This window comes from Microcaecilia unicolor, chromosome 1 (genome assembly GCF_901765095.1).
Source record: "Microcaecilia unicolor chromosome 1, aMicUni1.1, whole genome shotgun sequence".
In the NCBI taxonomy this organism is placed as follows: Eukaryota; Metazoa; Chordata; class Amphibia; order Gymnophiona; family Siphonopidae; genus Microcaecilia; species Microcaecilia unicolor.
In genome coordinates this window covers 70,023,703-70,051,577 of record NC_044031.1, presented here as the reverse complement: position 1 = coordinate 70,051,577, position 27,875 = coordinate 70,023,703, and the positions used below count along the sequence as shown (strand labels likewise).

Sequence of the window (27,875 nt, the reverse complement as noted above, 5' to 3'; positions counted from 1 at the left end):
ATTAATATTACATTTGACACTCTACCCACAAGCATAGAGTATCAAGTAAACAACAATGCAGAAGATGTTTCTATGCATTGTATTGAACAAAGCAATATTGCATAGAAACAGAGAAGTTCTGGATCACAAATGTAGGAAAAAACCCACTAACCCCGAACCCCATTACCTAGCGTTCTCTGTGGCCAAGTACAACAATGCCATGAACTACCCCTTCATCTAACCTTGGCCCATCCCCAGTACCCCTCCCCTTCGCTTCCAATACCAGCCTCATTGTAGGGGGACTTGTTTTATAGCTACTGACGATAAGTACCTAGAAACAACAAAGTGAAATCCCAAAAATCATATCATGTAATTTGTTCAGTACAAAACTTTGTGCCATTGTATGCAATAATTGGATATAGTCCATCCACACATGTAAAAAAAAAAACAAACAAACATTTTCTTCTCTTGAATGTACGGTTAGTATCTCTCAATTCCAACAGCAGCAAATTATGAAATTGGATACATCATTGCCAATATGTGGGCATGGTCTGACCCACACAGCTTTGTAATACATGTCTTGCTAATGATACAAGCTTTCCAAATCAAAAGGCACTTGCCCATCCCAACAACGTGAAAGGACCCAGTCTGATCTAAGGTGGCACCCAAAGGCGAGCAGTTCATTGGCTGCCCAACTACTTGTGTTGAGCTAAAAAGCCTTTTCCAAAAAGATTAAAATAAGTGGGCAACTCCATAACACATGTAAAAATACAATCTGGGGTTCCTGGTACTTGGCAGATGCCTAATTGGCCACCACTCCCATATAGCATACCTGTCTTTGTGTGACATACCCCCTTAAGAGGATGCAGAATGGGCATTCATGCAGATCAGCTGAATACACTGCAAATGTCTGACCTAGGTCTAGTTCAAGCATTTACTAAGCATAACTTTATAATCCACCAGGGCACTCTTTTTTAGCAGACTTCTGTGGAGGTCAGAGATGGTTGGAATCCCCTACAGGAAATTAACTATGTGTGTTTAGATCTATGATAATGAGTTAATAAACCCTTCCACAGGAGAGAACTGATATGATATACATAAGTATTGCCATACTGGGACAGACCAAAGGTCCTTGAAGCCCAGCATCCTGTTTCCAACAGTGACCAGTCCAGGTCACAAGTACCTGGCAAGAGCCCAAAAAAGTATAATACATTTTATGCTGCTTATCCTAGAAGTAAGCAGTGGATTTTCCCCAAGTCCATTTTAGTAATAGTCTATGGACTTTTCCTTTAGGAAGCCGTCCAAACCTTTTTTAAACCCCGCTAAGCTAATTGTTGATAAGCAAAACTGTGTGGGCTTGACCCAATTAGTGTGGAGCAGCTCTGAAAACACCACCAAAAGCACCCCCCCCCCCCCCCCCCCCGGTCAGTATCTGAACTAAACAAAGCACTGTTGTCCTCTCCTGGCAAAGGAAAACTTCCAAATCTCAACCCCGGGGGGGGGGGGGGGGGGATCCACATTCCCTGTAATAGGGAGTAAATCTGAAGTACTTGGGGTCCTGACCCCAGAGACGGGCTATAGCCCTCCAAGCCACCCGCAAAGGTTGCACAATCATTCTCCTGGCAAAAAGTTTAGGCAAGGATTTAACAAGAGCATGGAGAACAGAGCAAAAATGCCAAGGGGCCAAGATGTCTCGTTTGTAATCAAGGGGAAGTATAGTCCAAGGTGCCAAAAACCCAATCTCAAATATGTTGAAGCAAGCATGCCATGTTATATTTGCCTAGATCGGGTAATGACCAGCCGACCATACAAAAGCCTAATCTGCAGTTTTTCCTACCCTGCCATGAAAAGCACATTAGAAGATGTCAAAAGCCTAAGGTCCTTCTTCAGAAGACAGAGGGAGAGCAGCTGCAACATATAGAGCCATTTGGGAAATAGACATTTTATATCAACAGATACATCCTGAAAGAGAAATCGGTAGATGCCGCCATTGCTGAAATGCTGCCCTGGAGCCCCCAAGCAACATGGACACATTAAGAGCATAAATCTTAGTACCATCCCCTGTAAGATAAATACCCAGATATTTGAAGGCATCTCCTACCTACCAAAGGGGAAAAGTGTACCCCCCCCCCCCACCCCCATCTCACCAAAGTTAGTGGGCAAGGCTTCAGATTTCAATAGCTTTAACTAAAACCCAGAGAAGTCCCCATATTCCTGAGAACTCTCCAACAAAGCCAATCTTAAAAATGGTCCGCCACAGCTGCATCCCCTTAATGTCTGGATTCAAAAGAATCTCCTCAACTGCGTCCTCAACTGCCGTCGCAGTGACGGAGGCATATCGAGGGTCATACTCTTAAAAAAAAAAAATAATAATAATAATAATAAATAACGTTTTTGAAATGGTTTTTTTCGGGGTGGGAGGTGGTTAGTGACCACTGGGGAAGTCAGAGGAGGTCATCCCCGATTCCCTCCGGTGGTCATCTGGTCAGTTCGGGCACCTTTTTGATGCTTGGTCGTGAAAAAAAAATGGACCAAGTAAAGTCGGCCAAATGCTCGTCAGGGGCGACCTTCTTTTTTCCATTATAGGCCGAGGATGCCCATCTGTTAACCACGCCCCCGTCCTGCCTTCGGTACACTGCCAACATGCCCCCTTGAACTTTGGTCATCCCCGCGATGGAAAGCAGTTGAGGACGCCCAAAATTGACTTTCGATTATGCCGATTTGGGCGACCTTAGGAGAAGGACGTCCATCTCCCGATTTGTGTCTGAAGATGGGCGCCCTTCTCCTTCGAAAATAAGCAGGATTGTAACATAGTAAGTGACGGCAGATAAAGACCTGAACGGTCCATCCAGTCTGCCCAATAGTCACACTGATTATCAATTCATGATTAAATAAAAGTGCCTACTACACAAACAAGGTGTCAAACCTAGCAGAAAAAGCATTAAAGCCATTTTTCTTTACTTTAAAAAGCAAATATCAATGATTTCTGCATTTGCATACAGTGGGGGAAATAAGTATTTGATCCCTTGCTGATTTTGTAAGTTTGCCCACTGACAAAGACATGAGCAGCCCATAATTGAAGGGTAGGTTATTGGTAACAGTGAGAGATAGCACATCACAAATTAAATCCGGAAAATCACATTGTGGAAAGTATATGAATTTATTTGCATTCTGCAGAGGGAAATAAGTATTTAATCCCTCGGGCAAACAAGACCTAATACTTGGTGGCAAAACCCTTGTTGGCAAGCACAGCGGTCAGACGTCTTCTGTAGTTGATGATGAGGTTTGCACACATGTCAGGAGGAATTTTGGTCCACTCCTCTTTGCAGATCATCTCTAAATCATTAAGAGTTCTGGGCTGTCGCTTGGCAACTCGCAGCTTCAGCTCCCTCCATAAGTTTTCAATGGGATTAAGGTCTGGTGACTGGCTAGGCCACTCCATGACCCTAATGTGCTTCTTCCTGAGCCACTCCTTTGTTGCCTTGGCTGTATGTTTTGGGTCATTGTCGTGCTGGAAGACCCAGCCACGACCCATTTTTAAGGCCCTGGCGGAGGGAAGGAGGTTGTCACTCAGAATTGTACGGTACATGGCCCCATCCATTCTCCCATTGATGCGGTGAAGTAGTCCTGTGCCCTTAGCAGAGAAACACCCCAAAACATAACATTTCCACCTCCATGCTTGACAGTGGGGACGGTGTTCTTTGGGTCATAGGCAGCATTTCTCTTCCTCCAAACACGGCGAGTTGAGTTCATGCCAAAGAGCTCAATTTTTGTCTCATCTGACCACAGCACCTTCTCCCAATCACTCTCAGCATCATCCAGGTGTTCACTGGCAAACTTCAGACGGGCCGTCACATGTGCCTTCCGGAGTAGGGGGACCTTGCGGGCACTGCAGGATTGCAATCCGTTATGTCGTAATGTGTTACCAATGGTTTTCGTGGTGACAGTGGTCCCAGCTGCCTTGAGATCATTGACAAGTTCCCCCCTTGTAGTTGTAGGCTGATTTCTAACCTTCCTCATGATCAAGGATACCCCACGAGGTGAGATTTTGCGTGGAGCCCCAGATCTTTGTCGATTGACAGTCATTTTGTACTTCTTCCATTTTCTTACTATGGCACCAACAGTTGTCTCCTTCTCGCCCAGCGTCTTACTGATGGTTTTGTAGCCCATTCCAGCCTTGTGCAGGTGTATGATCTTGTCCCTGACATCCTTAGACAGCTCCTTGCTCTTGGCCATTTTGTAGAGGTTAGAGTCTGACTGATTCACTGAGTCTGTGGACAGGTGTCTTTCATACAGGTGACCATTGCCGACAGCTGTCTGTCATGCAGGTAACGAGTTGATTTGGAGCATCTACCTGGTCTGTAGGGGCCAGATCTCTTACTGGTTGGTGGGGGATCAAATACTTATTTCCCTCTGCAGAATGCAAATAAATTCATATACTTCCCACAATGTGATTTTCCGGATTTAATTTGTGATGTGCTATCTCTCACTGTTACCAATAACCTACCCTTCAATTATGGGCTGCTCATGTCTTTGTCAGTGGGCAAACTTACAAAATCAGCAAGGGATCAAATACTTATTTCCCCCACTGTATATAAAACAGAAAGCAGACAAGGAAGGCAGCTTAAGGCTATGCCTTCCTGCTAGTGGCTATGATTGACAGTGCAGTCCAATCAGAGGCGAACAAGTCTCTAATAATAAAAACATCAAAAAAAGCAGGCTGCACTGCCCTTATGATACCTTCAGGTTTATTTAAAGGCATGCTATATCCCGCAGATCAAAACAAATCTATCCGGCTTACAATACTAAAATACATAAGAAATATAGGAACTAAAATGTGAGAGAGAGAAGAAATAGAATGGGGGAGGGAGGAAAACTCCATTATTGGATAGAAAGATAGATAAAAGATGAGTAAGAGGAGAGGGGTGCAAGTCTAAACTGGTTGGCAGGCTGTCTCAGGACAGTGCTTAGGATAGTATGAAGTCATTCTCAAACAGGTAGGTTTTAAGATCTGCCTTGAATTTAGTCAGGGAGGAATGTGACCTACGGAAAAAGGGCAATGCATTCCATAGGGAGGGACCTGTAACAGAGAAGATAGACTCATGGGTAGCATTGATGGTACGAGCGAAGTGTGCATAGGAGTATATGGCTAGAGCCAGAAAAGGAAGCGATCCAGAATTTTTCTCTTTGAAGACCAAGAGAAGAGTTTTATAGGTGAATCCTGTGTGTTAAGTGAGAAGTGGTGTGACATGATTAAGTTTCCATGAACCTGTGATTAATTTGATGGAAGTGTTTTGTGTCATTTGTAGGCGACGCAGATCTTTGTCTCAAACCTTTATAAAGCGAGTTACAGTAGTCAAGTTGCGTAATTACCAGAGAATGAACCAATATGTTAAGGGTTGAAGTGTAGGATAGGAGTGAGCTAATGGAACAAATCAAATGCGGTTTAAAGAAAGTGTTTAATAAGCGAAGAGAGTTGCAGCTGTAAATTGAGAGAGTTATCAAGAAAAATTCCCAGTAGCTTTAAAGAGGAGACTAAGGGGATCTGGACTGTACAGAGCAGGAGTGGCATAGGAAGTGTTTTATTTGGAGGATCTGAAAACAAGAGTGCTTTATAGATTTTTCTGGATTGAGTTTGAGCTGCTGCTTTGCAGGAGCCAATTATTTTGCCTTTTTAAGGCATGAAAACGTAGTTCTAATACTTCTGCTACTAGGTTGGCACCTTGGATTTGCAATAGGCACTTTGGTTTTGGACTCTTTCACCTTTTCTTTTTGACTTTCACTTTCTCTGCCTTTTCATTCTTTGTAATTTTAAGTGGTCTTATGTACAAGACTGGTACTAGATGGTGTCTAGATCTAGGAGAATTTGTTTTATTTTGATTTGTATTGTTAGAAGTACAGAATGACACTTGGACAATGTTTGTCCCCATCCCTGCCCCATCCCCGTGGGTTCTGTCTCTGTCCCCATGGGCTCTGTCCTCATCTGCAGAAGCCTCAAACAATTATGATTTTATATTTAAATCTTTTTATTACAGTATAAAAAGAAACAATATGCTGTGCAACTATTGTGTATAAATTACAAATAGAAAACAATATTAACAGCGAGCATCTATAATAACAGTCTTCACCACCACCCTCTACCCTTCCAACCCCAACAATAGCTGATTTCTAGTACCCTAAGGAATCCTAATCCACCCTGTTAAAATGTCCAGGGGTACAAAATGCAACCCGTTCTGTATGCTCTGTGGATTAATGTCATCAACAATCGCAGGATTCAGTCTAGCTCTCCTGTCTTCCATAGTCCTTCCTGCAATAGAAGATGTCTTCTTAGAAGATGTGCTGGTAGCAGGATGTACAGGATCCCCCATGCAAATTTTGCTAGATGTGGCCAGCATGTTTGCTTGTTTTTCCAAAAAATCAAAATATCATCGTCTGCATGACTCACAACATAAATAAAAGTCCAGTTCATTAACAGGCTTCAAAGTAGAAAACACGAGGACAAGTTTGTCCCCATCCTCACGGTTACTTTGGGTCCTCATCCCCGTGTCATTCTCTAGTTTAGAAGCTAGCAATGTCTGGTTCCCACAATGGGTTTTCATTATTTTTTGTAATCATGGAACGCTGTCATGTTCAGTTTTCTGACAATAGTTCAATTGATTTCACACTCGTGTAAACGTTTTTCTACTATGTGGTATAGTAGTATTTCTGATAATGTATGCATGTAGACTTTTTTTTTTTTTTTTTTTTTTTGTCTGTTCTAGGTTTCAGAAATGCCAAAGCCTGCCTTCATGAAGATGAATCTAGAGGAACTCGGGATTGGAACATACCACAATATTGCCTTCATATATCCACACACTCCAATTATTAAAGCCTTGAATATATTTGTGGAAAGAAGAGTTTCTGCATTGCCTGTTGTGGATGAGTCAGGTTTGTACCAAGATTAACAAAAATGTTCAATGATGAGAAACGGTTTAATTTGTACTTGATTTAACAAACTAATATACTTTCCAGCATTCACTTTAGATGCATTAAAAAAAAAAAGTTGGAAGCCTTTCTACTAGGCTGAGAGAACTTGAGATCCCCAGGAATAATGAGAATGTTTACTGTGATACCCTTGTTTAATTGAAGCCAGTCTTGTCTTATGCCAGTGGTTCCCAAACCTGGTCCTGGAGGCACCCCCGTCAGTCAGGTCTTCAGGATACCCACAATGAATATTCATGAGAAAGATTTGCATACTAGCCATGAGCCTAGTGTGAGACCCCTGGACTCTTAACAGCTCAGTAGATTCAGCTGACAAGTTTCCTTAGACCCAGATCAACAGAGCCTTTAATAGTGCGTCCAAAACAAAGAACAGGGAGTCCCCATTAGCTTTGACAGTCACTTTATTACTCAGCACCAGTGTTATAGTTTATTAAATCTTTGCTAAACCACTCTTACTGACAGAGCTAAGCTGTGTACAGACTATAAAAAAAAGAGGAAAGGAACTCCATTATTCAATAGGAAAGATAACAAAGACTTTAAAAACAGAGAGAGAAAGGAAAGCAAAAAAAAAAAAAAAAAAAGCGTAAAAGTAACGTGACAATACTTTTACTCTATTTATTTATTTGTATTTATATCCCCCATTTATCCAAAGCAGGTAATAAACATACAGAAGCAGTAAAAACATGAATACACGTAATCATCATTAAAAACAACCACTTTTACTTGTAGTGGAGTATTAGCACCAATTCCAAGTACGTTTACCTCGTTACATTGCAGTTTCGTTACAAGTAACATGGCTGAAGAACTCAGTTTTCCTCCCCACTCCTCCTCTTCATGTAGCAAACAACCAGTCCTCGTCCTCACTCCCAGCTCAGCCAATTAGGAGCGCCCTTTTAGGCCCCAGACAGGCTCCCTGACAAATCAGTTGGCTGCACTTCTGTAGCTCAGCCACATAAAAAAAACTGTGGCTGAGTCCAGAGAAGTACAATTGATTGACTGTGACTGCGATCAGGGTCGGCGCTGTGCTCAGCCCAGCTGCTCAGGCCGCTTTCTCTCTGACTCCAGGTGAACAGCCAACTGCTCTTGGGCAGGCCACTTCCTGTCTGCGATGCAGGCAGTCGGGATAAGATTATTGCCAGAGAAATACTGTTTTGATTGTGGTAACACCAGTAAGATTGATTATATTTATTTTTATTTATTAAACAATGAACCTCATTAGCATAGGCTGCCTTCAATCAGGGATGCTGGAACAGAGAGAGGGGGAGGGAAGGAAAGGGGAAGTCAGATGTTAGATCCTTTTACTTTTACCTAGGCTATAACTCATAAATATTTTGGTATTAATATCCTGACAGATTTGAGTAAACGTCGTGCATTCAATGTGCCGCCTTTGCTCAGGAGTTTTAATTGTAAACTAACTCTGACAAACATTACCCTTATCCTTAATTTAGAATGTACACCTTTATAACTTGTCAATTCCAACAATTTTGTAGTTTTTCGAGATTGCTTCCCCTAAACTTGAGGGTGAAAGATGAAAAACTTTTGTTGAGATGGCGCCAGAGGTTCCAGTGAAGGTGGTAAATGACCTCATCTACCTGTGTCTCATGTTTTGAAACCTAGAGATAAGTGGGGATTGGGAGTGCTGAACCTTCGTTATTTATGAATTGTGAGCTATATGCACCCATATCAGTGACTGGTTTAGGGGCAGAGAGGATTGTTCAGTGACTTTAGAATTGCATCAACATCCCCATTACCATTTTAGTGCATTGTTACATGCACCTTCTGGGAAACTGCCTGGAATTTTAAAAGATTTCTTATTGTTGTAACCGCTGTGAAAGGCGTGGAGATGGGTTTGCAATTTTCACAGACTTTCTTCGACAACCATGCCATATTTGCCTATCAGAAATAATCCAGCTTTTCCACCGGGCTGTGATAGCCAAACCTTCCTAAACTGAGAGACCAAGGGTGTATGTTCTCTATCAGTTGCTCAATGGCTTAAAAATCTTTGTGGAACTTCAGAATGAGTTATCTCTACCACAGACTGATGTCTTTACATATCTTCAACGTCAACGTTATGTCCATAGTCTCCTACGCCTCACTTAACTGATGGAAGTGCATGAAACTTTAACCACTGCTTATAAATTTGGTTCTCAACATCATGTCCCACTTTGTTTTCATCATGTGGCCCTGCATGAGATGACAGAGGAAGTCAATTATAGAAAAAGAGCTTTGAAATGGACTGAGGAATTGCACACGGACATGACAGCAGATCAGATTCATGAGTGCTTGCTTGGTGGAAGAAAACTTACAGATAATGTTACCCTATGGAAATTGCAATATAAATTTCTGTTACGCCTTTATTTCACCATACTACATAGTAACATAGTAAATGATGGCAGATAAAGACCTATATGGTCCATCCAGTCTGCCCAACAAGATAAACTCATTTTACATGGTATGTGATACTTTATACCTGAGTTTGATTTGTCCTTGCCATTCTCAGGGCACAGACCGTAGAAGTCTGCCCAGCTCTGTTCTTGTACTAAGTTCTGAAGCTAATGTTGAAACCCCTTAAAATTTACACTCAAGCCCATCCATATTCATTCAGTCACGATCAGGGTGTGGACTGTAGAATTCTGCCCAGCACCAGTTTTGCTTCCCAATTACTGGCATCGCCACCTAATCGCCGCTAAGATTCCGTGGATCCATTCCTTCTAAACAGGATTCCTTTGTGTTTATCCCACACATGTTTGAATTCCATTACCGTTTTCATCTCCACCACCTCCCGCGGGAGGGCATTCCACATATCCACCACCTTCTCCATGAAAAGATACTTCCTGACATTACTCCTGAGTCTGCCCTCCCTTCAACCTCAGTTTATGTCCTGTAGTTCTGCCGCCTTCCGTCTCCGGAAAAGGTTTGTTTGCGGATTAATACCTTTCAAATATTTGAACGTCTGTATCACGTCACCCCTGTTTCTCCTTTTCTCCAAGGTATACATATTCAGGTCAGCAAGTCTCTCCTCGTACAGTTGGCAACTCAAATCCCATATCATTTTTGTAGCTTTTCTTTTCACCGCTTCTGGTCTTTTTATATCTTTAGCAAGATACGGCCTCCAGAACTGAACACAATACTCCAAGCTTTTAAAGCTTTGTTGCAGACTCATGGTGGTTGTCTGAAATGCAAGACAGAGAAGGCAACTTTGGGCTACGTAATTTGGTTCTTTCTCCCCCCCCCCCCCCCCCCCCCCCACAATTTTGAGTGAATGTTCTGACCTTTGCCCGTCTCCAGTGGCAGCATAAGCTGTAAATACTACCTAGTGTGGTGTTCGGTCAGTATTGTATAAGTCACCCTATTCTGAGGAGACTAAAATCATTTCTGAAGAGAGCTGTACTGATGGCTCGGAAAACTATTTTACTGTTGTGGATTATGGCAGATTATCCTACTTTGGCTTTATGGTTGATACAAGTGCTTACTATAGAATGTTATATTTCAAGGGGTGTTCGATTTATTTCGAATTTGGGAACCATTTTGGATTACTTTAGCGACCGTGGCGCATAGATAATTTTTAACTTCCCTTAATTTCTCAGTATTTGATTGTACTTCTTAGTATTTCTTTGAAAACTATACTGTTAAAGTATCCTTACGTGAGCCATAGAGATAAGATACAAAGGGGGGGTGGGTAGGGCAGAAATGGGATAGTACTCTGTTAATTTCTGTTTACTGTTTTATATGTGTGTTTGGTTGCCTTTAAACATAAAATCTACAAACCAGGAACACTGCTGGCGCAACTGTGGAAATCAGGGAACCTTTTCCATAGCTTTTGGTCTTGCCCCAAAGCATAGGTGTTTTGGAGGCCTTTAGACACCAGATAATGAAAGTAATTTATCCTTTTATGGCAAAAAGCTGCTTGTTGCACTATAAAACACCTATGGCAATACCAGACATTAACAAATTGGCAGCTCATTCATTCACAGTAGTTAAAGTTTTGCTGGCCCAGTATAATATGCCAACTCTGGAACTGGTTCTTAAAAAATTGGATTTAATGTATCTTATGTACACATTAACAGTGTGTAAAAATGATGCAGTATTTAACTTTTTCATAAAACATGGGACATGTATGCTAAATGGAAACATATATGATTCCAATAGCTAAGGTTTGGACCTCAGTTTTTATATATTAGCTTAATTGCATTAAGGGGTCTGGAGACAGATGAGATTACAAATAAGGTGATAGTAGAAGAGGCAGGGGAGTTTATATAACATGTTTTTCTTTGTATCATTTGAATAATTGGCTTATATATGTTTTCATTTGCAAAATAAAAAGTATATTAAAAAATTAATGGCGAGTAGAATTGTTGAAGACATAAAAGAACAGAAGGACATATACGGTTAGGGTGGGGATTTAGGGGAGGGGAATGAAAACTTTTGATGTTCCAGTTGGGTGAGTTCTATTTACATGTAATAACATGAAATGACAATGTTGTGGAAAAAAAAGAAATGTTATGATTTTGTTTGGACAGTTGAACATCAATAAAAATGATTGAATCATAAAAAAAATTAATGGCATATGTGTGTGCACATACACATGTATAAGCCAAAAGTGCACCTAAGTGCTATTCTGTACCTTTAGCGGGTATTCAAGGACAGCAGGCTGATTATTCTCACAATCCCGCCCACCTCCCCTTGGAGTTTTTATTTTCTTATGCTATAGGACTTAAATGAAGAGCGTGGTCGTGCGACGGGCGGGAAATCAGGCCGTGCATGTGTGATACGAGCTGCACATGCACCAGAAGGCTCTGGCAAACTTTGTTTTGCTATGTTCATGCCGGTTCCCGTCGACCCAGTTGTGAGAATAATCAGCCTTCTGTCCTCGGAGAATACCTGCTACAGATAAGTATCTTTGCTTTACTGTCTAGGGCTCCATAGCTGTTTTCCTGTTGTGCCAGACTCGATCCACCTCGGTACCCTCTAGCCCTGCCCAATACAGCACAAAGGTGATGTCACAGACCACCACTATTTCAAGCTTACTATCTGCGGTGTTTGTGGCACAGAAGGAGCACACACACAAGGAGAGCAGGTCGTGCTCCTTAGGTGAGCTCCTTAGGGCGACTCCAATCTCGTGACATACCGTATTTCCCACTCTTGGACTGTAAGTTGCAGTCTTCCTTACTTTTATTTTTATTCCTTTGGTTTTCAGGGACCTTTTCACTAGTTACACGGATGGCATCCATCCCTGTAATCTGGGAAAATCAACCTAAACCCCCTCCCCCCTTTTTGTGCAAGGCCTATCTGTCCTGGTTCCTTGTTCTCCACTTGCTCCCGCAGCAGCAACAACCCCTGCACTGGTTTTCACAGTTTGTTTCTACCTCTGAATTGCTGGTCTTTCTGTAATAAAACAATACTTATTCATGACACTCTTCAAGCACATCCTCAGTCAATTTTCTTTCTAACTGAAACTTGGCTCTGTTAAGGGGAAGCTCCCATTCTCTCACAATGCCTCCCTTCTGGCTGTTCAGCACACTCCTCTGCCTGTTCACTGAGTCGAGGTGGGGGTGTAGCAGCTGTTGCTCCTTCCTTCCTTCCTAACAATCTGTCATAGACTATGACTCTCTTCCTCTACTAGATTCACTTCTGTTTCATTTGAATGGTTCCCTTCCTATTCACTTCTTGTTTGTTTTGTTTTTTTAATTTCCCTCCCTCCCCTTTGGCTTCCACATTTAAGAAACTTACTCATTGCCTTACAGACATTTCTCTTCGTTTTCATCACCTAATCATTTCAGGAGATTTTAATTTTCACTTTGATAATGCTATTTGCCCCCGAGACAAAAGGTTCTCATCTTTACTAACCTCTCTCTCCACCAATATGTTTCTTTCCCTACTTCTCAGGCAGGACACACTTTAGACCTAGTCTTATCTGATTACCTGCCTAATGAATCTCAGCCAGTCAAGATCTGATTTTGGACTCCTTACTTTCTCTTCTTCTTGCTTTCTTTTTCCTGCCTATTTGTTTATTGTATTTATATTCCCTTCCCTTCCCCTCTTTCTCTGTTCCTTCTATCCTCTCTACTGTCATTGTAATTGTTAGTTCATTGTAAGCCGCTTTGAGGCTGCTAAACTGTGGTAAAAAAGCAGGGTATAAATTATCTAAATATTACCCCAATATGTTATCTTTTACTAACTACTTTCACTATTTGATAAAATTATCAGTTTCTCTGCTTAAATTTGGCTCTTCCATTTGCTTATCTGGCTTATATTTCCCTGATTACAAATCTATGGAGCCATCCACTGTTCTCCTCTCCATGCTGTTTTTCTTTCTGACTTTAATGATTTACTGCTATCTAAGCAGTCATCAACCTGGGACACTGGTATTAAAACTGCACTTCAACCCCATGTCCTGTGGTATAATGGTGATTTACTCTTAACTAAATGCGGCTTTGGCGTAAAACATATTCTCCAGAACATTTTCACTCCTGTCAGTCACTTTTGAAGGAATATTTCACCTATTTGAAATCTTCCTGTGAGTATTCTAATTTGATCCATGAATCCCCTAATCAAGTGCATACTTTGTTCCGCCTTCTTAACAAGCTGTCATCTTTAGATCCTTGCCATTCCTTACCCCCTGATTTTGCACAGTGCTTTATAGGTAAGGTCCAAAAAATCATTGATCTTAATTTTCCTCCTGTTGTTAATCCGTCCATTAATACTATTCAGCACCCCCTGCTCTCTCCTCCACTCCTGCAGTCTCTGCCTATTCTCAGTCCTCTTGGTCTTGTTTTAACATACCATCTGTTAGGAAAACATGCTGTTTGTTGGACCTTTTGCCTACATGCTGGTTGGATACTCGTACACATAAATTGGAACCATTGGCTTCTTCTATGATTCACAGCAGTCTTTCTAATGAGAAAAGTCCCTTGTTTGTGGAAAACCTCAGTAGTTAATCTTGTATTAAATTCCGCCACTCTTGACCAGTTGGATCCCCTGAATTATCATCCCATTTCTCATACACCTCTTCTGTTATGTGTTAGAAAAGATAGTCCATTTACAACTTACTGATCGCACTGATGCCTCCAATAGTCTACATCCAGTGCAGTCTGGATTTAGGGCCACTCCTGATGGAACAGTTTCAAAATCATAAAATGCAATAAAACAATGCAAGCCTGAAAAAGAGTAGCCTCAGTGCTAGCACAGTTAAGTATTTCCCCCTGCTGAATGTTTACTGAAATAGTTATACTTTTAAATGTTTGCAAACATCCAACAGATATGGTTAAAATTCTACTTGATGTGTGACAATTGGGCTTCCAAGATGTTTTGTTTTTTCCAGATGTATTCCACATTTAACCAAAAAGGTTGAAAGAAGGACAAATGACAGCCAATATAGCTAAATAGTATTAGAGCAGATTACAGCTCTTCAGCATGGAGAATTCAATTTAATTTCACAATTTACATTCTGCAGCTTTCCGTCAATATGACTGTACAGCATGGATCACAAAATTAAAAACACGGTATACTCTCACACTTATTTACCCCCCAACCCCAAATCCACCAAACAAAATGGTTTAAATATGGTTCAGATAAGTTTCTGGAGGGCAGGTCCATTAACAATTATTAGACAGACATAAGGATTGTTACTTGTAGAAGTAAGCAACATAGAACACATCTTTTCTATTGGGTTCTACTCGGGGCTTTTTTTGAGGAGGTACTTGGGGGTACTGAGTACCAGCACCTTTTCCATTGTCTGCTAAAATTGACCCATGGTTCCCAAGTTTTAATGAGCGAGCTCAGGCTCTACACACCAATTCTGCCTTGTCATAGATTCTGTGACTGGTTGCAGAGGGCCTGGCTATTGTGGGGTGGGTCCCTCAGTGATCACCCACCCCTGAAGGGTGGCCTGGCATTTGAGTACCGGCACCTTTTTTCGCTAGAAAAAAAACACTGGTTCTACTACCAAGTGTCAGAGACTGGATGCTGGGCTTCATGGACCATTTGTCAGACCCAACATGCTACTAGCCGTTGAGCCCGTAAAAGCAGGCTAGTAAAGGAAGGGGGGGTTTGAAAGCCCCCCCCCCCCCCCGGATAGGTTGTCGCCGCCGCCCCTCCCCCCCGGGGTCGTCGCCGCCACCCCTCCACCCGGGCCAGGTACCTGGCTTCACTATTCAAACCACCGGAACACAGCACACAGCTCTCATCTGAGCTGCCGTCAGCCTTCCTTCCTTCTCTGCGTGTGTTCCGCCCTCGTGTGACGTAACATCGGTGAGGGCGGGACACAGGCAGGTAAGGAAGGCCAACGGCAGCTCAGATGAGAGCTGTGTGCTGCGTTCCGGCGGTTTGAATAGTGAAGCCAGGTACCCGGGCCGGGTGGAGAGTGGGTGGCGGCGGCGACTCTGGGTGGGTGGGGGGAGCGGTAGCGGCAACCCTGGGGGGGGAACGGTGGCGACGGCGGTTCCCTCACTTGCAGGTGCGCATGTTCCCTCTCTGTCACGCCCCCGTCATCACGTATTGACGCAGGGGCGGGACAGAGAGGGTCTCTACTGCGCATTTGCGAATGAGTACGCCTCTTGCCATTTATATGTTTGATTATGTTGTAACTTTTGTTCCTGTAAGAAATTTGTATTAACATGCATATTTCTTTTTTAGGAAAAGTTGTAGATATTTATTCCAAATTTGATGTAATAGTAAGTACAATCTTTTTTAAAATTATATATTGAATAATTATTTTTTCCAAAATACATGTTCTTGTCACTTAAGTATTCATTAGTAGGTTGCATGTGTTTTGAACTCACAGTATACTAGTGTTGCTTCTGTCTTTTTTTTTTAATTATTTTTTTAATTATATTTTATTAATGTGGCTTGATCTATTCAAAAAAAATGTTGGCAATTTTTTATTGGTTTCACATACCATGTAAAATGAGTTTATCTTGATGGACAGACTGGATGGACCGTTCAGGTCTTTATCTGCCGTCATTTACTATGATGTATATATAAGAGAGAGAGATTAAAGTTGCAAAAGAAAGGAATAGTACAGTAAAAGTGACCAACTGTTTGATGAAGAACATATTACCCCCACCCCTATAACCCACCCAAACCTAAAGCTACCACCATACCTGCACAAGAAGAAATACCATCCCAACCTGAGTCAACTTTATTCCTTCACAATGATCCAGAGACATTTGATGTATGCTAATTTTTTTTTAACCATTTGCACATCTGCAGTCAAAAGTAGTTCACAGATAGCATGTTGTATCTGGTATCCAGAAATCATGTACAGATAGGGAGGGTGACTGGGGTAGAACAAACTGGTTTAGTAAACAAAGGTTTCATAATATTCATCTGTATTATTATATAATAATCACCATTGTATATGTCTTCTATACGAGAGACATGCCAGTACATTCAGGGGGTCCATGGAAACCACTGCTGGGACAGAGTATTTCTGGTCTCGTCTCTATTCCAGACGAGCACAGTTCCTTGAAGTCAAGCAGCAATAGATGTTAGGGTGTTAAAGCAGTCTCTTGATCAAGAATATCAAACTGCAGTCCTGGAGGGCTGCAAATCAGTTTGTTGTTCAGGTTATCTATGATAAGTATGCATATGAGAGATTTGCATGCACTCCCTCCATTGTATGCAAAAATATAAACTAGTATGTATTCATTAATACTAAATATATTGGATGTCATTTTAATAGTCAACATACATCAATTATATAATGTCTAAATTTTTATATTCACTTATCTTCATTCTACGAAAGCTTTCCGAAGAATACATATAAAACCTATAAATACAAAACTGAGTGTGCTCCTGCACTATCTAAACTCATATGACAGCTTCTAATACAACTTATAAATATATCATACAATACATATTATAAATTGCTTATCTTCAACAGTTCCAATATGATGTTTTTTGTAATATAAAAATCACTATGCAGTCCTTCAGTTCTTCCATAAACTGTCAACTCTCCTATGTTACAGACCTCCCTCTAATTGGAACAATAACCAATCCACCTTCATGGACTTTATATCAAATGCCTGCATCAATAATTCCAGTGTATTACTAATTGGGGACTTGAATCTACATTTAGAGGATCCCAACTCTGCCCACACTCTCGAATGCAAGGATTGCCTTCATCTTTGTAACTTTGACCTCCCTCCTATACAACCCACCCACAACAAAGGTCACTCGTACGACATCATCTCTTACAAATTCTCTACAAGCCTTAACATCGACATTTCTGATATCAACTGGTCTGCCACCCCCTGGACGGATCATCATAAAGCGACAATATCCCTACACTGGCGAAAAAAGGGCCAGCCTAAAAAGCAAGACCCTGTAACAATCATCACTAGAGGATGGATTGACAAGGAAAGGTTTTGGCAACAAATGTACAACAACTGGCCTACACAACCTAACTCAAATCACTTCCTTACTGAATGGGACAACAGATGCGAAATTATACTCTAAATAGCCCCATTACATACTAAAACTCTATGCCGACGCAACCCGTCACCATGGTTTAACAAACAGCAGGCACAGGCAGCTCCTTGTGACTCTGGGCAAGTCACTTAACCCTCCATTGCCCCAGGTACAAATAAGTACCTGTATCTCTTCAACAGAGCCTACAAAAGTCATCCTCAATGAAACAAATCATTCCTAAACCACCCAAATACACCAAAGAACACCTCTCTCACGACCTTACCTAACACCTTTCCATCTTAATCCTCTTTCACTTCAGCTTATCAACTATTTTTGTAAAACATGTAATGACGTTCTCATATCTATACTCTGTAAGCCACATTGAGCCTGCAAAAAGGTGGGAAAATGTGGGGTACAAATACAATAAATAAATATAATATGTAAGCCGCATTGAACCTGTTATGAGTGGGAAAGCGCGGGGTACAAATGTAAGAAAAATAAAAAATAAATTTCCTACTGAACATGGCAACATACTACTTACACCAATACCTAAAAACCCCAAGAAAACCAGCGAGTGATGTCACCAACTACCAGGGTGTTGCCTCCATTCCTCTGCTAATTAAATTGATGGAAAACAGGGTGACCTCTCAAATCAATGATTTACAAAAATTCTCTATTCTACATGAGTCGCAATTGGTTTACCTTCCAGCCCACAGTACAGAAACCATCCTACTCACTCTAATATCCAAATTCAAACAAGAAATCTCATTTGGAAACAACATCCTCCTCCTACAATTCGATTTATCCAGCGCATTTGACATGGTAAATCATAATATTTTAACCCTAGAACGCATATTGGGGGCCTTTTAGGCCCCCATGCTTACATTTTTGCTATTATCTGCAAAATTACTTTAGTTAGAATTTTGAAACTCAAGGTATTACTCAAGTATGTCATTGTTGATAATATCCAGTTGTTCATATAATTTTTTTTCATAGGCATTATGGTGTAACAATGCTTGTTTGGTGAAGTGTTTGTGTCTCAAGTTACTTTATTTGTACTCAGTAATGCTGGTGGAGGGGCCAGGGTGTGGATAATATGTGAGGATGTCATGTGATTTTTGGAGGGAGTGATAAGGCCATGACATCACCTCAGGTCCTCTGAACACTGAGGACAGTATACACTGTGAGCTAATTGCTGAAGGACCTGTGATAAGATAAGCTGTTGAGAGGAAATCTGTTTCATTTTCTAACATCTAGTCAGCAATGGCACAGTCTTCCTCCAAGTGTCTGACTGACCAAGAGATTGAAGCGATTGTTTCAAAGCGATGATGAAAGTGAACTATCTTTGTCTGATGAAGAATATCTGCCACCAGCTAATCAAACATCCTCATCCAGTGATTCTTCTGATGATGATGAAGAAGTGAATCTAGTGGATCCTCAAAAAGTGATAAGTAGAACATCCAAAACGAATGTTTTTTGGGACAGTAATCCTACATTAGTCGGACGTACTCCAATACACAATATTGTGAGACAGGCTCAAGGAGCTGTGGGAAGTCCCAGTTACTTTACCCCTAAAGATGTATTCTGTACTTATTTTTCTGACAATATTGCAGAAGAGGTCCTATTATGTTCAAACCTAGAAGGAAGACGTATCGCTTCAGCAAAAAATAAGTCCTGGAAAAATATCTCAAAAGAGGAACTTTATGCATATATTGGACTTTTCCTGCTGGCAGGGAGTCAAAAATCGTATGATGTCCCAATACGAGAATTATTTCTGGACCCACTTTCTGATCCACACTATAAGGCGACAATGTCAGTGGGCAGATATGAGGAAATTAGAAGGATCATTCGCTTTGATGATAAGCGAACTTGTGCAGCGAGGTTTGAAACAGACAAATTAGCCCCTATCAGTTATATCTGGAACATATTTATCAAAATTGCACAAAACTTTACAATCCTAGTACTAATGTTACTGTAGATGAGCAACTTGTACCGTTCAGAGGACGCTGCAAATTCATACAATACATGCCCAGCAAGCCAGCCAAGTACGGTATAAAAATCTTCTGGATGTGTGATTCTGCAAATTATTATGGCATAAATGGTGTAATCTACTGTGGCAAAGAGGTTGGTGCACCAGTACAGAAGGATCTGGGGTCTGAAATAGTCAAAACTCTTGCTGTTCCAATATTCAATTCAGGTAGAAACATCACCATGGACAATTATTTCACCAATGTTGAACTAGGCAATTTTCTGCTTGCAAAAGCTATTACACTTGTTGGTACTATAAAGCAAAACAGACGAGAAATTCCAGCAGCACTCAAACACAATCGTCAGCGAGCACTTTATGAGAGTGTCTTTGGATTCAATAACAAAGCGACTTTGGTATCTTACAAGGCAAAGAAGGAGAAATCTGTAATTTTACTCAGTACCATGCATCACGATTGCAGTGTTGACAGCAATAACCAAAAATTGAAACCAGAAATCATCCTGCATTACAATGCAACAAAAGGAGCTGTAGATAAAATGGATGAGATGGTGGGAGAATATTCGTGTAAGAGGCAAACAAAACGATGGCCTGTAGTACTATTTTCAAATATGCTTGATGTAGCAGCCCTAAATTCATTCATTATTTATACAGAAACTCATCCTGAATTTCATGCACAGAGGAAGGACAGGAGACGCTTATTCTTGAAGGACCTTTGTCATGAACTTGTAATACCTCACATGATAGAGCGAAGCGACTTGAAATGCTTGCCAAAGAAAACTAAAGAAGCAATGAAACGGTGTGGCGTACAGTTTCAGATTACTCCAGAGCCAGGAGAAAGAAAACGAAAGCGTTGTTTCATGTGTCCAAGAAACATAGAGAGGAAAACTGAGCGATATTGTTCCACTTGTAAGGAAACTGTTTGCAAAGAACACTCTTCTGAAAAAATAACATGTCAGAATTGTTTGGAAGACTAATATAATAGAAAAGAAAGTTAGAATAAAAATGTAGCTGCAGCTAGTTTGCTATAGATTTCTATGCATTTTTGTGTGTTTTCATGTCTTTGCGTGAAATTTGGGAAAAAAAAAGATTTTTTGGTATTTTCTGTGAAAAATTATAATTAAAATGTTGTCCACTATTCATATTTTATTGAGCAATTTTGAAATAAACTTGTGAAAGTTATTTAAGTGTGTTTTTCTACATTATGTGCATGGGGGCCCCCATGATGTTAATATGTATATTTTTAACGTCATGCGTTCTAGGGTTAACCAAACTATTGGACAAACTTGGAATCAGCGGAAATATCATTAATTGGGTAAAAGGCTTCATCACCTCAAGATCTTACAAAGTTGTCATCCTCAACTATTTCATCTCCCTGGTCACCAAACTGCGGTGTACCTCAAGGATCCCCTTTATCGCCGATACTCTTCTGTCTTATGATGATCCCACTAGCCAAAGCTCTATTCAGACATGGTCTCAACCCTTTCATTTATGCTGACGACGTCACCATATTCATTCCCTTCAAATCCAATCTAACAGAAATCTCCGACAAAATATCCACGGGCATGAACATTTTAACCTCTTGGGCCAATGCCTTTATGATGAAATTGGACAAAGGAAATACACAATGCCTAATCCTCTCATCTCAACACTCCGCGCCCCTCCCATCTAATCTTAAAATCTCTGACATCACAATCCCTATTTCCGACAACCTGAAAATCCTTGGAGTGACATTAGACAACCACCTTTCGCTTGAAAATGACGCTAACTCCACTACAAAGAAAATGTTCAATATGATGTGGTTACTGAAACGCGTAAACCCTATCTCCCCCAGAAAACGTTCCGGAATTTGGTGCAATCCACGATACTTACCCATGTCGACTACTGTAATAGTATCTTCTTAGGCTGCAAGGCCCATATCCTGAAAAAACTTCAGACTGCCCAAAATACAGCAGCGAGACTCATTTTCGGCAAATCACGTTTTGAGTGCGCAACTCCTCTTCGTGCAAAACTTCATTGGCTCCCTATCAAAGAACGAATCTATTTCAAGGTCCACACATTAATCCACAAGATTTTACACGGCGAATCTCCAGGCTATATGCTCAATCTGATTGTCCTTCCAACCGGAAACATGTCTGAATCTTTGTGAAATTACCTCAACCTGCATTACCCCAACTGCAAAGGACTCAAGTACAAAACCTATTATGGATCCAACTTCTCCTTCCTAGGCAGTCAACTCTGGAATGCCCTCCCCAGACCTATCCGATCAATTTGTGACTATTTACCCTTCCGGAAAGCACTAAAAACCCATTTATTCAAGCAAGCCTATCCTAATGACCCAGACTAATCTTATGAACCCATCTACCTAACACATATCCATGTGACAACGACATTGACCTAGACTATATCTCCCACCTTACACCCTTCTCCATTGCCTATCTCTACCTACTCATCTCTTCTATTATTCTGGTATATTTAACTTTTACTTTCTCCAACAATATTCTGTATTCCCTATTACTATGTAAGCCTTATTGAACCTGCTTTGAGTCGGAAAGCACGGGATACAAATGTAATAATAAATAAACTCTGTCACCATGACTATTGCTGCTGTTAATATTGAAAATCTGTTCCTTATCGCTTGCCACTGCGAGCAATGGTGATAAGTGGACACCAGCTAATCTAATCTACTTGCTCACGCAAGATTGTGGAAGACTTCCCTCTTCATTCTACCTGTTACTAGGAAAGCAGACGTGCCGTATCCAGAAGGTTCCTAGATTCTAGAAACAGAAGCTGCCTCCAGTCTGCAGTAGATTAATTCATTCTGAAGGTATCAGAATTGCTTCTTTTTGCCCCAGGGAGAAATCCTTGCAGCCTTTCTCCCAGCAAGATCAGAGGTTTTCAGAACAGCATGCTCATTTCCTGCAAAGCTTCTTACCAGCTGTTTATGGGCTAGTACATCCAGTAACATTCTTCAAAAGATAAAGAATCTGTTGCTTTTCTCTGAGAAATGTGGTGACCTTGAAGCAGTAGTGCAGAAAACCCCTGGCAGGTTGATCTTTGATGTGTTTGAAATGACATCTAGATCTTCTGTATTCTTTACCGGACTGGGTGAACGCCTTTATGGCACCATGTAAGCCACATTGAGCCTGCAAATAGGTTGGAAAATGTGGGATACAAATGTAACAAATATATAATGATGCTCACAGACTCTCATGTCTGTGGGTCTAAGAACTCAAATTAGATATGCAGGATAAAGTTGCTGACATTCTCTGCAGAAGAGAGAACCTCTATGGAGATAGTCAAGGAAGCATTATCTTCTGTCCTTCCTCCCCATATATAATGAGAAGGATTTTGTTCTCATTCCAGAAATCAAAAGGCTTCAAAGCCATCACATATGTTTAATACTTCAGTTCCAAAGAATAACTTTCACAGAAGTGTGTTCAAAAATATACAAAGTTATAACAAGCAATAGTACATTTTCATAAAATCAGATGGAAAAGCCTCAAATAAGGATTTACAGCACTGTATGCCTTCCAATTATTCAATCAGGAAAAAAAAACCTAAGATAATGATGCATCTAATTTCTAAATTGTTTCTATCAAAGTCAGACTTCTGTTCTTTTGTAGTGTTCAGTGCTTATGCATTTTAAAGAATGGTCCCTCCCATTGATAGCCAGTATTTAACAAATATAACTGCTGCCTCTAGAAGATACTAGAACCTCGAGTGCAAATCTAAATGAAGAAACACTAAAATATTAGATGGTTCGCTTCAGTCCAAAAAAGTGACACACTAAAAATAAAAAAAAACTTGAGTTACTTAAAAATTGATATAAAGGTGGGATTCGAAGAAATTTGTAGAAAAAATAGAACCAGTCTATTGAAGAATTTAAACCATTAGGATAAATAATGTTCAAAGTAAATATCCAGTGTTGCTCCCTTTGTTGTAGAAGTCTGTCGATTCCCTCCTCTTGAGTTGGGTGAAATATAATCAACTACAAAGCATCTCAGATTTTGAAATGAATGATTGTGACAAATAAGTCACATCCAAAAGTGCATTTTTCTTGGTATTTAGAGCACTACGATGTTCAGCAATACTCCCCTTTAGTTTTCTAGATGTCTGCCCAATGTATAATTTTAAACATCACATATGTTTAGCCAAAGTAGACATGAGAAAATGCAATTACTTAGACAGCTATAGGATGTGATAGCAATATGCTTGTTTGAAACAAAACAAAAACAATCATTTACCTTTAAATAATATACACACAGTGTTAATAATGAGACTTGATTAGGAAGGTGATTATAAAGATGAAAAAAAGAGGGCAAAGAAAATTCTTGTTGTGCATGCCTATGGGGAAAGAGAGTACGCAATTCTTAGCAAAGGATGATAAGATAATAGAGATCTGGATTTTGACAGGTTAAGCTGAAGAAAATGAAACCAATAGCTCACGGACACAAAATTATATATTTTACTAGAGAGAGGGCCTGCTAAAAATGATGAGGGGAAAAAAGATGCATGCGTGTATGTTTACTCAGAGAAAGTTGATTGTGACCCCTGAGGCAGGCGCTTTGGCGCCGAAACACGGACCGTGTCGGGTCCTTGATATTGATATGAATATTCTGAATAAACTGTCTTTTGATATTATCTCCTTATTGGTTTGCGCATTTGTCAGCCTCTACTTTTGCTGTTTTGCTTTGACTTTCTGTGGAGGCTCCTCCTGTCTTCTTGGATTTACTACCCTGACTCCACCTCCTTCCCTCTGCCCTCAGCTAGGAATGCCAACAAGCCTTTTTTTCAGTGGCTGGAAGTATGCTTACTGTGGACAAGTGCATGCATAAATACATTAAACTCATGGGAAATAAACATCTTTGTATTGCGTAAGAAAATCATTTTTTATTTCATCTTCAGAAAGATACTAAAAATGCGTGCTTAGGGCCCCTTTTACAAAGGCGCACTAGCGTTTTTAGTGCACGCAAAAAACTAGCGTCTGCTAAAATCTAAAATGCCCATTATATTTCTATGGGCATCTTAGCGTTGCGTGTGCTAAAAAATCTAGTGCACCTTTGTAAAATACCCCCGTGGTGAACTAAATCAGTAGGGAGCTCGTTTTCAAAGCTCTTAGACTTGCAAAGTTCCATATGTTACTGTAAAACTTTGTGTGTTGAAAATACGCCTCTAAATATCCTGGAAAGGCAGCACAAATATGTTTTTTGGAGCATGACTGACAGTGACTAGCATATAAATGTGGACAGGTCAGTATTCAGCTGTGGCGGTTGATTTTTTTTTTTTTTTTTATTAAATTTTGAAATTTTCCAAAGAAAAAATAGGCTAAGCACCAGCTACAGAAAAGAGATATGATAGAGGTCTATAAAATAATGAGTGGAGTGGAACGGGTAGACATGAAGTATCTGTTTACGGTTTCCAAAAATACTAGGACTAGGGGGCATGCAATGAAGCTACAAAGTAGTAAATTTAGATTTAAATCCTTTTTTTTTTTTTTATTGCCACAATAATCCAAACAGACATATGTAAACTTCAAATAGATCATAACACAAATGCAATAAAAGCATCCAACCTGCCTAGAATCGGCAATAACATTTTTGTTCCTTCCCCCCACCCCCATACCCATATCTCCTTTTTTACATTACTAATAACATTCAACAATAGTACAAATATCTGCATAGCTCTTTATAGCTGTCAACGAACCCCCCTTCTTGATTCACCAGAGAACACTTAGAGTACATGCCTTAAAATATGACAATCATACCCCCTGCCTCCCCTCCTTCCCCACCCATTGGTGTGTACAATAACCTATGATCAGTCCCCCATCTCCCTCCCTATGCTTCCCTCCTGCCCGTTTCGCATTACATCGACATGGAGTTCAGAATTAAGCTGCGAGCTCTTCCCGCCAATGACTGAATGTACGGCTCCCATATATCCCAGAATTCTTTCTTACGTATAGCTGTATTCCGGGCCCCTCTCGCTTCCAGCACCATCAACCCATGAAATACATTCCTCCATCCCCAAAATGTGGGAGAATCCTCCTTTATCCAGTGTTGCAAGTTACAATGCTTCCCTGTGATCAAGACTTTGTGTATAAAGAGATATTCTACCCTTCGGAGTGTTGTCCTACCCCTTTCCAGTCCCAGTACTATGTCCTGTGGTCTTAGATAGATCTTCTTTAAAATAGTCCTGCTATATCTCTGTATCTTATTCCAGAATTCTGTCACTAATGGACATGTATACAGCATATGTAATATTGATGCATCCTGTTCTTCACATTTGAGAAACTGAGGCAGTTCCTTGCGGCCAGCATAGCACGCCTGTTTAGGGGAAAAGTATGCCCTTGTTAGAATTCTAAATTGCATTTCTCTGTGTCTTGCACTATGTGTATATGCATTTATCTCTTTCAACCTTTGTGCTACCACTCCCTCACGCACATGCATCTGTAACTCTTCTGCCCACCTTCTCTCTATATCTTCATATGTCCTAGGTGGATGGATTCTACCTAAAGCTTTATAAATCCCTGAAACTGTAATCTGGCCGCTCTCCGATGGCAGGAAAAAAAATTCTCCACCATTCTATATACTCTCCTAGAGCAGTTCTTCCCTATAACTTGCTGCACATACTTCTGGACTTGTGCATATATGAACCAATCCACTTTATCCCTCCCCACTATATTCTCCAAGCTTTCCCTTGTTCTTAGTTCCCCTGTTTCCAACAGCATGTCTGCTATATAAACTATTCCTCGTTTAGCCCACTCTTGTCACTCTCCCCGGCGTTAATCCAGGTCCAAAGTTCAGATTCCCTATTAGCGGCACCATATCTGTATTATTTGGGTTATTCCCCAACCTCACCATCAAATATTGCCAGGTGCGTCTCATGGGATATAATAGTACATGATGTTTCCACTTCTTAGGTGTATTTTTATGTGATAAATGTAGCAGATAATGTGGGTGTAGCGGCTGAAACAGCTCCCTCTCTGTCCCAGGGTGTGTATTCTTCTGTACCCATAATCCAATCTGCCAAATGTCTCATTAAGCACGCCCAATTGTACCATCTCATATTTGGCAGTCCTAGTCCTCCCAGTTTCCCCCCTCCATAGAGTCTCTCCAGTTGTTTTTTTTTTTTTTTAACCCCCCCCCCCCCCCCCCCCCAAGCAATAGATGGAAAGCATTGATCTGAGCCTTCTCAAATCTTTTTGCAAAATATAAATTGGCAATTGTTGCATCACATAGAGCCATTTGGGAAATACTATCATACTAAACAGGGCTATCCTTCCACTCAGAGATAATGGTCAGTATTTCCACTGTTTTAATTGCATTCCAGTATCCTGTAGTAACATTCCTACATTCTTTTTATATAACATCTGTGGGTCCGCAGACAACCTAAATCCCAAATATTTGAATTCCTCATCTGCCCAATGTAAGGGGAATTCTCCTATCCATCTATCTCGTAGACTTTTGTTAGTTGGTAACCCCTCCGACTTCTGGGTGTTTAACTTAAATCACTAAATAGCCCCAGTCTTATTGAATACAAAATATCTTTATTAAACACGTGTGCTTCAAAACCTGCTCACGTGTATTTAAAACCTTTATTCACAAACAATATTCTCTTATCTTTCATGCTCATTCACACCTTATAGTACCTGCATAGAAAATCTATAACAAGGAGGATTTATATATACATGACTTTCTTGAATATCATTACACACTGTGTCAAAGTTCATGATATCTCGTCTCTCAAAGAGGCATCACAGAATTAGAAATAAGACACCTTTGCATATGTCCATTCACTCTGTTCTTCCGGTTTCCGGTTTCACATGAAGTTTCATGAAAGTTCAAGACAAACCCCAACACACTTCTCTGGGGGTAAACAACTCCACTTGCAATAGATTTCAGGCACTACATTAGCGGGATGAGACTTTTCAATCTCATAACTGCTGTTACTCTAGTCCTTAAGCAAGCATCGGCTCCTCTATGCAGGACCGCATTTCGTTCTCTTCATCAGGAGGAACCACCATATCCCCTAAAATTACACAATTCCACTGTCACCCCTTCAATTCAAACCTTTAAACAAATTAATTTCTCATCAAAATACAATGTTTTATATATTATAATTGCACTTACTTTAACCAATTCTGTTTGGCAGCGTGCCAACAAAGGACTTTCTCAGGCCGGGACCCAACTGCCGTGGCTCTGAACTAACCAGGGAGAATCACAACCCCCACCCTTATATCCTCCCACAATGCATCGCTTCTTTTTTCTTTTTTTTCTTCTCCCTTAAAGAAACAGGCTCTTAAATCCATTCTACCTCTTGATTAAGTCCCATGGGTGTCACTGTTTGCCATGTATAAATATATCTCTGTTCTATGGCTAACAATCTAGAACTGATGTCTCCCCCACGGCTCCTGTCAAGGGGAATTTGTGTTAAAATCACACACTTTAACTGATCTACAGTATGATTGCACTCATACCAATGAGCAACCAGAGGGCACATCATTTTCTTCAAACGTAAATTA

The 27,875-nt window shown here is 40.6% G+C and overlaps 1 protein-coding gene across 9 annotated transcripts in view; it reads left to right on the top strand.

The window, feature by feature from the left end:
• The window catches only part of PRKAG2 (protein kinase AMP-activated non-catalytic subunit gamma 2), a 635,875-nt gene that overhangs the window by 564,423 nt on the left and 43,577 nt on the right, over positions 1 to 27,875 (top strand). For all 9 annotated transcript variants that reach the window (XM_030198247.1, XM_030198257.1, XM_030198237.1 and 6 more), the window contains 2 exons: positions 6,741 to 6,906; positions 15,595 to 15,632. In XM_030198247.1, coding sequence (XP_030054107.1) covers positions 6,741 to 6,906; positions 15,595 to 15,632 — 204 coding nt within the window. The remainder of the gene's footprint in view (positions 1 to 6,740; positions 6,907 to 15,594; positions 15,633 to 27,875) is intronic.